Raw genomic sequence first — 12,725 nt, 5'->3', positions numbered from 1 at the left:
AAGAGAAAAAGATGAGCATTGGACAAAAATCAGGCAGACAATACCTTGCTGAAGGTCTCCAGAAAAAATAAAGCCTGACTATATAGCAGGAGCAGAATATGGCCTGATGTAAAAGAAATAAGTGCAAACACTGTTTAAAACCCTTTTTCCTCCCTAATGGTTTCTTCCTATTAACAAAGTACTTCAATTTAAAAAGGCTGTATAAACACTGTGTTCACCTGACCACAGAGCCAAAGAAAAACTACTGCTGTTGAAGAGCCATTAACGTCTGATGAGTGGACCAAGTTTTCTGCCCTTGTTCAAAGCCTGTCGCCTAGGAGCCAGCAGAGGAAGAGTCAGCTCCGCACTGACACGGTTCGTACAACACTGCAAAGCAATATTAATTTAAAACAAAACCAAAAAAAATACTTTTTTAATTTTAATGATTATGCTGAAAAGGCTAAAATGGGATCAGTAGGTAAAGTTTGCTCAGCTACTTGTCTGTGGCACCTACATATAAATATTAAAAACCTTAAATCCATTTTAGAGTTTCCACTCATCTTCACAAGGTCAGAGAGCAAAGAAGCTGCAAGATTATCTCCAACTTTTGCCACAGAACCTGCTTTAAGAGCTACATAATGAATCATATTACTAAGATTAGTGAAGTGTTATAATTATTCCTCAGCAGTATAAAAAAAATTTTCCCCCTGTGCCCATTAACATTTTCACACTACACTGTATATTTTGTCTGAATCCCTGCTGCATGTAAACAGGCAGCACAAGTGGGAGCGTTCAGCTTAGAATTGTGTATTCAGTGCAGATGCTGGATCCAAGAGGGAAATGATGAAGAACCAGGCCTTGTTTTTTCCTCCTTTTCTTTTTTTTTTTTTTTTAATTAACTGAGCTCTTGAATACCATTAGCAGCTCTAGAGGCACCATAATTTTATTACTTCTTAAGAACAGTATACATAAATCAAAAAAGTAGATCCATCATTTCAGATGAGAAACAAGTAAACCAGTGTAACCATGTTAGAAAAAAACGCCCAAAGAGCAAATTCTGCTGTGAAGGCAGCGTGCGCCCCTCTCTTGCACAAGAGTACGCAGGAAATTCAAAATTATATTTCCCGTTTTGTCCTGGTTTCGGCTGGGATAGAGTTAATTTTCTTCCTAGTAGCAGGCACAGTGCTGTGTTTTGGATTTAGTAGGAGAAGAATGCTGATAACACGCTGATGTTTTTAGTTGTTGCTGAGTACTGCTTATGCTAGTCAAGGACTTGTCAGCTTCCCATGCTCTGCCAGGTGCACAAGAAACTGGGAGGGGGCACAGCCAGAATAGTTGATCCAAACTGCCCAAAGGGCTATTCCATACCATATGGCATCATGCTCAGTATAGAAACTGGGGGGGGTTGGCTGGGGAGCAGCGATCGCTGCTCGGGAACTGTCTGGGTATCGGTCAGTGCGTGGTGAGCAATTGCATTGTGCATCACTTACTTTGTATATTATTATTACTATTATTATTATATTGTTATCATTACTATTTTAATTTTATTTCAATTATTAAACTGTTCTTATCTCACCCCAGGAGAGTTCCTCACTCTTACTCCTCCGATTCTCTCCCCCATCCCATCGGGGTAGGGGGAGTGAGCGAGCGGCTGCGTGGTGCTTGGGTGCTGGCTGGGGCTAAACCACGACACGTTTCTAATGCAACTGGGGTGACCATGCTCCAGGCATCCCACCTCAAACTGAACCTGCTCTCCAGAAGACTGAGTCCAAGGCTTGGTTTGGTCCATTCGGACCACAGAGGCAGGAGCCTGGAGAGCACGCGGGCAGCAACAAATCCTCACGCTGCAGTTTGGAAGAGGCTATCGCACCGCCATCGCTGGCCAGGCTGGCCCACTGCCAGAGGCTGCAAGCCACCAGCTAAATGCTGTAGCTTTCTTTTAAGCAGATTTACTCTGCCCTATCGTTACTGTTCAGAATAGGTTTGCCTCCCAACAATGCAAGAACCGCCTCCTTCAGGTCTTCTCTTTTTTTGGTCTTTTTTTTTTCCCCCTCCCTTTCTCCTATTTCTAGTCTTTTCTGCTTGCCTCAGTCCTTTACTATTACTCATTATGCACATCCATTATTCTTTTTGTTGACCAAGAATATTCCCCCCAAGTCCTTAAAGTTAACTTCTGCCAGGAATCTTTAGTCCAGCTTTCCTAAAATCTCACCACATGCCACACTATTTTTGTGGTTTTCCCCCGGACTAACTGGGAAGGAACTATTGTAAACGTATACAGTTACAAATGCTGTTTAAAGTTTATGCTATTATACAGCAGACTTTTAATAACAGGCCAAGTTATACAGCTAAGCACTACTTCTAGAAAACCCAAGAAATGTGTCTACCTTATCACTTTCCAGAACTGAACTGAGCTCCTAGAAGGCATGGACATTGGGGCCAGAAGCCGATAGCTTCTAGAAACTGTTCTAATCCAAGTTAGCTGCACTAGCTTGTTTAAATAAAAAAAAAAAAAAAAAAAAAAAAAAAAAGTATTTTTTGTGTTAAAGGAAAAAGATACTTTTCTATAAATTCGAAGTACTGTAGCTAGCCCTGAAAGATAACAACATGAAACAGACAGAATAACACCTGAACAACCAGCCAAAAATGGCTAATTTTGGCTGCTTGTATTTAGAAAGGAAAATAAACTATTCTAGATGAATTTGCAGGGGTGGGGGGTGGAGTGATTTATTTGTTTTTTAAGCACAAGTTACAAATTCCTATTCCCCTGGACACGACTGAAAGAAAACATGCTGTCCTTATTCACAGCCTCTCCTTCAGTCAGTTTTTGCTTTAGAAGAGCCACATTCTCTCATGAAAGGATGTTAATCACTAGTCCTATTCTTCCAACATTTTTTTTCCACTCTGAAACATGTGTTTTTACCAAACAGATACCTTTTCCTGAACAAAGCATAGGGAGCAGCTGAATGTTCAGCGATGCACTAGTACTGGAGTGGAATCCAATACTGTTTCCAGCCATGTAGTCCGACAAACGACCTCAGATGAAGAGCAGCAATTAATACTAGCTGAATGTCAGCAAATTCAGCTTCAATCTGTGAATAATGTCATTTGGCTTAAAACAAAATCATTATGCCCAAATTTATTTTTGAACTGATAAGAGATGAAGTCTTTTTAATTTTCTTTTATGTTCCAGACTCGTAGCTTGAGTTTTCTGTAGGCTTCAGAAGCTGTAAACTAATATAAAGCTAATAGTGCTGTCAATGGAAAGCTAATTTTACTTCCAGAAACTTCATAGTGAACCTGAAGTGGGGAAAAGAAACAAAACCAAACCAAACCCTCCTACCTCATAGTGCTTCCCTATACACATGAAGTTTTAGAGAGTTTTGCTTTTTCCTGCCCTTTAGGACCACCATACACGAAATCTGTCTGGACTTCAGGCAAAGAAGAGTTTGTTCCAACACATACATCTGAAGCAGTCTACCCGAAAGAATCTGATCTTCAGACAGGCAGTTAACCACCATTTCCAGATAAATGCTGAATTTATGTCAGGACATTGAAAACCAAGGTGAAAGATTAAGGGATTGGTTTTGGTCATAAGCCACTGAAGCAAGGCTGACTCAAAACACCCTGCCAGGTAAACACACTAACCAGGATTCCTAAAGTATACACACATTCCCAAACTCACGGTTAGGCACGCAAACTGAACATACAAGCAGAGCCCTAAGACACCAGAAACAAACTATTATTTTTAAAATATAGCAGTCATTTCTGTACAAGGCAGAAAGCCAATAATTGTTCTTTATACACTATATTTCTCAAAGGTCATGTTTGCGAGAATAAGTCAGCCTTTTAAAAGACTTTAAGGATAAAAGGAAAAGCAAAAATCTTCTTATCTCTCTATCAATTGCTTAATACAGTAATTCATACTTTCAATATTCCTTGCCAAGTTTTGTAGAAGGCTTTTTCTTTTTATCTGATTGTACACTGAATTGAGTTAGTATACTTTCCCAAGATCAAATGTCTCCATGTTTTATTTGCCTACACTGCATGAATTTTAAATTATCCAGGAGTGCTTTTTTTATGGGTTCAACTCAAAACAAATTCCAACGGAGACATACACAGGAAGAATGTTTGTTCTTAAGGAACAGCCAAAGAAAAAATTCTACATGTCGAACGGTTAAAATGCAAGACTCAAACGAAGACATCCCTTTCAAGTACCTCTTGCATTGGCCACACTTCCCACCAAATGCAAAGGCAAAACCCACCTGGAACTGACCCTGGCATTTGGTATTGCCACAAGCAAGAATTTCAGGCTGACATGATTACCAACCCGATTGGATTTGGGGTCGTCTTCAATGAATCCTTAGCCCAACTCCTTTGTTTCCTTTTGCCCCAAAGATGTCCATTTAATTTCATGGTTACAGGTAACAGCCATTTAATATCATAAAAGAGGAATTCGTTTCAAATAAGGATTTGAGTGCCTGGAAGTGGAATGATTCGGAGTTCTGCACAGCCCTACCAGAGTATCACAGTATTACCAAGTTTCATTAAATAAGATTCCAGCTGATGTCCAATAATAATAAGCTTGTCTATGTCTTTTTCAACACCAGGCATGTCGGGCAATGGCCTAGGATAAAAAGGACTCCCAGAAGTAATGGGAGAATTATGATTAAGAATTAAAACATTGCAAGCTTCTGGTATCTCCCTAGAAAGATGCATGTCAAATAGTTCCAGCCAAAGCCATAGCCAGGAACACTAAGAAGTTAAAATACTACTTAAGAAGAAAAGTTGCAAGAAATAAAAATATACTGGAACCAGGAAAGACTGAGGGTCCAGATCTCCTGCCTGATAATATTCTATTTTAACTGACAGTTTATTGGGTAAAGTTATGAGCTGAAACCTAATGGTAAGGAGGTGATTTTACCTTTATATCAGACAACATTTATCTCCAACAGGGAAATACAAAACCTAAAAAAGGAGACTGATTCACTGATCCCATAGGAAATTCAGCAAAGTAGTAAAGTGAGTTAAGCCTACAGGAGTGAAAGAGTGGTATGGATATGTTTTTCTTGGTCTCACAAAAAGAAGCTAGGCTATTACAAAAACTGTATTAAAATAATGAAAACGCAAGAAAATGGCTGATCTAGAAGCAGTGCCCATTACGTAACATTCTGGTACAGACACAGAATGGTAGGTCAAACAATATTACAGTGTAATGATCAACCTTCTAAATCACTCAGTGAATTTCACAGAAGCAGCATAGTTCCATGCACCACTGAGCCCCAGCAGTTTTACATGGCCAGAATTAATAAGCATAACGTGTGCAAAAAAGACATCTTCATGATTAGAAGTTGACACATATACATGCATAAGAACAGATAATAAAATGTAAAGGTCTACAGGCATAGCAGATAAGGTCAAGAGTCTCAACCCTAATTCACAGGTTAGAGAAATGTGGGATAAATAGGGCTGGGGGAGATTACACTGCTCTTCTAGGGTAATTATGATCCATGGTTACATATTCTTCATCTACACAAAAATAAGTGTCTAGCCTTAATGCAAATGATGTCAATTTTGTCAAGATGTTAAGTTAGTTATATATTCATCACTACTGATTTCACATGAAATACCACACAATTCCTGGCACATCACAGCTCAGTATTGCTACAAGAGGGGCATGAAGAAAAGCCATGCAGTTTGCAGATGCCTTCATGCAGAAAGACAGTAGAAACTGATACTCTTCTATGATTTGCTCTGAACATTGGAGCATTGTCAAACATACAGGAAATAATGATCTATTTAAAATGTCTCTGTTGGATGCTATAATGATTTCTTTCCAATCTGAAATGACCACTACACTGGCAGCCTGTAAGACTCGTACAAAAGGTGTGCTAGATATCTTTATTGTTGTGCACAAAACTGCCACTGTCAAATTCACTCCAAAGTGCTTGCTCTAGAATTAGTATTACAAATCCCACTCTCTAACTCACTTCGGAACACAAGTTACTTCATCTATACCTGTGCATTAAGCCACTGTGCCAGTGCTTACCTGAATTGCTATGATCTGATTGCCTGTTTTTAACTGCAGAGCCTCTGCCTTAACTGTACTAAAAACTACAATTCAGCAGCAACGCGAGTCAGACGTTTTGCTAGGAAGAGTCACTCCAGAACTCTCTCCTAGCAGTGTCTTTGATCTTTCCCTCGGTTGCAAACTCCTTCTGACCATTCTCCCCCCTTTTTTCTCCTCTAAGGCTTCAGAGCCTGAGTCAAGCACTGGGGAATCTGCAAGATCCACAGCGTTTTTGAAGGGGAAGGCCACTTCACACCTATAAACTACTGCCTCCACAACTCTTGGGGAGCTCTCTTCTCTCTAACATTAGTCCTTCTACCCTTGATTCTCCTACCACCAGCTCCCTTTTGCACTACAGCCCCACCATCTGAGAGGGGGATGACATTAAAAGATGATGATTAGCTGGACTTGACCAAGATTCAACTTGTCTTGTAATGTTACTGCAGAATGCAATGCAATGCCCTCCCCTGTCCTTCTCAAAATGCAAGGTTACAACACCAAGTCACAGTGGAAGCACAGAATAGAGCATGTGAAAGTAGTATTCATGACTGCCAGAAAAAAAATGTCATTTGCATAACCAGTCATGGGGAAAGTGTTTGTCAAAAAGATACATCCTTTTCCCGATACCAATCTGAAAATGCCAAAATATAAGCTGCTAAGCAGTATCAGCAGCAGTGATTTGGCTGACTGTATTGGAAAGGATAAAGATATGTGAATCAATCGCTTAACAGGTATCCCACATTGGTACAAAAGACTTCTGAAACAGAAGTTTGTTGCTTAAGGCACTTTTTTTATTTTCAAGACAGAAGCTGCTTGATGACCATGTGGAAAATGCAATGAACTCCTCTGGGTTTATGACAGACATTAAAACCAAACCTTTAAGAAAGTAGCTTAACACAGATAAAGTTCCCCTGTGATTCATTATTTCTGTGACAAGAATAGGTGGTGAAACAGTTACAAAAGGCATTGCAGTTTTTAGTGTGGGACTGGAGAATATGTTACGGTTACATTTTGTTACTCCCTTGCAGAGAAGGAGTCAAACACAGGCTTATTTTCACTTAGAAAATGATGCCCTAAGAAACTGGCAAAGATGCCTGTATATGAATTAATGAAAAAGAACATCTGTTCTTTTTCAAGAAAGGAAAAGACACTATTACTTAAAAGTAAGCTGGGTGATTTTCCATCTGCAAAGTTATCTTTCCTTGAATGCCACATACACGCACTATCAGTTTAGGGTCATTAAAGCCTTTTGTAAAACTGGAACAATGTCCACAATATCTGATAGGAATTACTGCCATCATTTGTCATTGCTATTAACTAGTGGTTTAAAACATTGTCTGCCACAGGAGAAATTAATACAAGTACTACTACAGGAATATATCAAACAAACAAACAAACAAAACCCCAAAATACACATAGCAAAATGAAATAATCAAGAGACCTACACATCCCAGAAAACCAACAACCTCATAATTAGTGTGCCACTCCAAGTTACAAATGCATAGAGGACTGATTTAACAACTGAGCTGGAGTCAGTCCTACTGCAGTCTTACAACACCACATTTAGTTTACAAATAGTGAAACAGCAGCATGAGGAAAGATTTAAGAGAGAGAAACAAGATCATACCCTATAGCCCCAGTGACTAAAAATAAACGACTGGATGGGTCAAATGCCTGCTCCTTTTATTTCTACAAAGCATATAAACTTTAATACTAGACGTTAAGTGGCTCTCCACGGAATCGAACATCCCAATCCCTAATTAGGATCAAGAACCTTGGCACAGGACTCTTAAACCCCAGCTGTTCTATGAATATCCACTTCAGCTTTTTATCAAATCAGCTTCAATGAATTTAATTTCCCCCTGCCCAAACTGAAGAACTGGAAAAAAGTATCCAAAGCCTCAAAAACATAATAGAAGAAAAAAAATCCAGCCTTACTTGACACCAGTGATGAACATTTTGAAAATCCCTTCACTAGTATGTAGCAAATAACTTTTTCCAGATACTTAATTATTTATTGTAAGGCTCTAAGCCAAACCTGATGAGGCAATGAGATTAGGTATTAGAAGATGTTGAATCTCAATTTACACAGACATACAATAACTTGCATTTTTCTTTCCATCAGCTCTAAGAAGTTACAGTATTTTCCTATCAATATTTAAGGAAGCTTTAAGGAAGCAAGAATTAAGATGGGCCTTACTTAAGATTCCCACATTAACACTTTCAGCACAAAGCAAAGGAAAAATATGTAGTGGACAGAAAGTCAATGGAATGGTAATCTTGCTGTATAAGTACACACGTAAGTACATACGTAAAGTTTTGAGCAATTATGGCATAAGGATACAAAAGAGTAAAAAAAGGATTTGATTTAGATGCCTTATTCTCTTGGGTGCAGACCCAAAGGACTTTCAGAAGCTGCCTTTACTGAAAAAAGAATCTCTATATTACATGCCTAGTTTTGTAAATCTTTCCAAAGGCTGCTTGTCTAGAATATGGTCAGCCAGGATACGGCCTCTGGATAATTCAGGCAAGCAAAATGCGTTCTGACCTCCCTAGTGCCTGTCTGGCCTTTTCCACTGATGAAAGAAACCAAACTTTATTTATTTCCGCTCTTCAAGATGTGCATTCTTAAACTGAGTAATTTTTTGAGTGCAATTCTCACATAAGTGTAGGTGGTATAAACTTAGAACCTTACACAACTTTACTTTTTCCTGACTTATGAAATTGGAACCTAATTTAGAACTGCAGGATCATAGAAACATCTGTTCATTTTAGAAGCTACCAGTATATGAAATATTTCAAATAGCAAAACAGACAAGAAAAAGCAAAACATCAAGTTCCCACAGGCTACGACTTCAACATTTCTTCTGATTTTTATCTCCTCATCGATAGGCAGAGAGGCCAACAAGCATTCAGCATACCTGCTCCAACTTCATTTTCTTCTTCTTCAATGTTGTTTTTGATACTGTCATACTCCTCATCGATTGCCTGGTTGCCACGCATTTGAGACAGAATTCTCCGTGCTCTCTGAGTCTGGCCTTTCTGAATGAGCCAGCGGGGACTTTCAGGAAGAAACAGGAATCCAAGAAACTGTATAACTGCTGGAACAGCTGACAGGCCCAGCATGTACCTGGAAATAAGCAAATAAATAAATAAATAAATATCTAATATTTGCCTACAAAAACATGCTATGAGAAGATTCAGCTACAGCTACTCAAGCTGTAATTTACAACTCAAACCCTCCTGCCCTCGTATTCTTTATCACCAGAAGTTAAGCAGGCAAGAATCATATTCTGCAAGTATTTTAGAAAACAGGACCCTCACTTTCAATTCCAGGAAATCTCAAGGACACTTTGACTATTCTGCCACCACTGACCCTACAGCCACTGGTCCCAAGCACACTAAGTCAGATTAAATAAAAACCCTGAAACATTCCAGTACTTTGGAAACTGATAATCCCTTCAGTGAAGATACAAGAAAAGAATGAACAGAAAGAGAAAGCAAAGGCACAGAAAATTATGATTATGGAGAGGTTCATCTTGAGCGAACTCCACAGGCAAGTACAGGTCAACCAGGGGATCAGGCCCAGCCAGCATGGGTTCACAAAAGGCAGGTCCTGCTTGACCAACCTGATCTCCTTCTATGACCTGGTGACCCGCCTGGTAGATGATGGAAAGGCTGTGGATGTCATCTACCTCGACTTTAGCAAAGCTTTTGACACCGTCTCACATAATATCCTCCTCGGGAAGCTGGCAGCTCACGGCTTAGACAGGCATACTCTTCGCTGGGTAAAGAACTGGTTGGGTGGCCGAGCCCAGAGAGTAGTGATAAATGGTGTTAAGTCCAGTTGGCGGCCGGTCACGACCGGTGTTCCCCAGGGCTCTGTTTTAGGGCCAGTCTTGTTCAATATCTTTATCAATGATCTGGATGAGGGGATCGAGTGCACCCTCAGTAAGTTTGCAGACGACACCAAATTGGGTGGGAGTGTCGATCTGCTCGAGGGTAGGATGGCCCTGCAGAGGGACCTGGACAGACTGGATCGATGGGCCGTGGCCAACTGTATGAGGTTCAACAAGGCCAAGTGCCGGGTCCTGCACTTCGGTCACAACAACCCCATGCAACACTACAGGCTTGGGGAGGAGTGGCTGGAAAGCTGCCTGGCCGAAAAGGACCTGGGGGTGTTAGTAGATAGCCGGCTGAACATGAGCCAGCAGTGTGCCCAGGTGGCCAAGAAGGCCAACAGCATCCTGGCTTGTATCAGGAATAGTGTGGCCAGCAGGAGCAGGGAGGTGATTGTCCCCCTGTACTCGGCGCTGGTGAGGCCGCACCTGGAATACTGTGTCCAGTTTTGGGCCCCTCACTACAAGAAAGACATTGAGGTGCTGGAGTGTGTTCAGAGGCGGGCAACGAAGCTGGTGAAGGGTCTGGAGAACAAGTCTTATGAGGAGCGGCTGAGGGAACTGGGGTTGTTTAGCCTGGAGAAGAGGAGGCTGAGGGGAGACCTTATCGCTCTCTACAACTCCCTGAAAGGAGGTTGTAGTGAGGTGGGTGTTGGTCTCTTCTCCCAAGTAGCTAGCGATAAGACAAGAGGAAATGGGCTTAAGCTGCGCCAGGGGAGGTTTAGACTGGAAATTAGGAAAAATTTCTTTACGGAAAGGGTGGTCAGGCATTGGAACAGGCTGCCCAGAGAGGTGGTGGAGTCACCATCCCTGGAGGCGTTTAAAAAACGGGTAGATGTGGCACTTCGGGATATGGTTTAGTCTGGTCTACCCTTGATTAGTCTAGAGTGGGCTTGGTAGTGTAGGTTAATGGTTGGACTGGATGATCTTAAAGGTCTTTTCCAACCTAGATGATTCTATGATTCTATGAAAACAAATGGGTACTGCTGATGGCAAAAATGAGACCAAAATCCTGCTACTTGTTTTACAGATATATTTAAAAAAATAAAAACCACAAACCACCCCCCTTAATCAAAACCTGCCAATGAAAAATGCTTAATTTGGTCAGTCATATGTATACAGAGACACACATGACCAAGGAATAGCCTCCTGTGTAAGGAGATGCCTGTTTTAGTTTTGAAAATTTCTGACTATAAGTAGAAACACTGAAAATGTTCATTTCACCAGCATGGCAATTTACACCAGATCTTTTACAGAGTCTGCTCTTAAATCTTCAGCCAGCTGCAATGTTAGGTTTTAAATCAAAACCGCATTTTAGATGCCCAGGGGCATTACTATATACAGCATTAAGGCTAGTTCTCTACTCAGTGGACAATTACCACTGGCTGGAAAGTTATGCTTCCAGGGATCAGCACTGACACCTGTGACAACACCCACAGATACTGTGATTCACTCCAGCTAAAGCTGGGGGGAAAGACTGCGGAAGACAAGCATACCACCAACTTTCACGGGTGGTTCTGGTCTATACACTTCACATTTTTATATTCTTTCAATAAAATACTACGAAGGATAACAAGAATTGCAGAACAATGTACAACTTTGTTCTGCTTTTTAAATCTGACCTTTTGCCATTTGCACTTCACTGAGATTTTTTTTCAGTTCCATTAAAGACTTTAAACCATGCTGGTGTCACCAGTACATTTTTGCAGCTATCATGGGTTTCACATTAGTGGTTATAATCAGCAAACCACCTCCAGAATCTAGCCCTCAGACTGAATACTAAGGTAGTCTGTACTCATAAACAGGTCCACACCTTGACATCAGTCAGAAGATTAAGGAGATTTGCTAATCTCCAGCTTCACTCTTCATACCCCAGGATGCATGCTTTCACACAGATGATTCGGCAGTCTCTCACCTGGATGTTTTTATAAAGCATGATATGAAATGAGATTGCTAACAGATTAGGAAAGAGATCACAACCCTTAACAGAAACCTTGTTTCAGGGCAATGAACCAAATGTATTTGTCAAGTCCAAATGCATTTTAGATGAAAAAGAAAATGGAAAAAGAAATTTTTAGAGGCATTTGTAGATTTAACAAAGAAAAACATGAGCAATACCACAGGGCAGAAAACTGGAGAATGGAGAAAAGAACACCTAAAAGGTAATGCAAAGAGGATGGCCATCCTGGGATAATGTGCATGCAGGCCAGTCTTCCCATCCCCAAGCTAAGCCCTTGCATTCTTCCTAAAACCAGCAAAAACTTCCAAAGATCATACAAGTAAATCTTGGTCAAGAAAGAAATTTGTGAGCAAGTCCCTTATTTTCTAACATTTTAAGAATGGCATAGCTCACCATTAGTTAAAAAAAATGAAAAGCAGATGGAAGAAAATAAATTCAAAACACAAAGCTTGTGGAACGATTGTTAGCTGAGCAGTCTTCAGCCCTATCTAACAACACCTCTACTCATTCACTAATGTTCTCATTCATTAATGTCCTCATTTCTTCCTATGCTCTTCCCTCTCCATAAACATTTTGGTAGCTGTATATAGAATCACCTTTACACATACACCATTGAAGCTCACCAAACTGTATATTCAATATCTGCATTGGAGTGGTATTTAGAAAGCCTTTTCTATTTCAAATGCAGAGTAGAACAAAACCACAGAGATTAAAAACACAATTGCTGTATTCTGTCAAATTGCAAGCAAAAGGATCTTTTAATGCATCTAAATAAAACAGATTTAGTCCTTTATGCTCATATTACCTAATTTCTGCT

At 40.3% G+C, this 12,725-nt stretch overlaps 1 protein-coding gene across 1 annotated transcript in view; it reads right to left on the bottom strand.

Annotated features, from left to right (window-relative positions):
- The window catches only part of SLC2A13 (solute carrier family 2 member 13), a 166,658-nt gene that overhangs the window by 118,370 nt on the left and 35,563 nt on the right, over positions 1 to 12,725 (bottom strand). Inside the window, exon 3 of the mRNA XM_075725358.1 lies at positions 8,971 to 9,179. Within this exon, the coding sequence (XP_075581473.1) occupies positions 8,971 to 9,179 (209 nt within the window). The remainder of the gene's footprint in view (positions 1 to 8,970; positions 9,180 to 12,725) is intronic.

The sequence above is a fragment of the Pelecanus crispus genome, chromosome 1 (assembly GCF_030463565.1).
Source record: "Pelecanus crispus isolate bPelCri1 chromosome 1, bPelCri1.pri, whole genome shotgun sequence".
Taxonomy (NCBI): Eukaryota; Metazoa; Chordata; class Aves; order Pelecaniformes; family Pelecanidae; genus Pelecanus; species Pelecanus crispus.
This window is presented reverse-complemented; position numbering and strand designations above follow the sequence as displayed.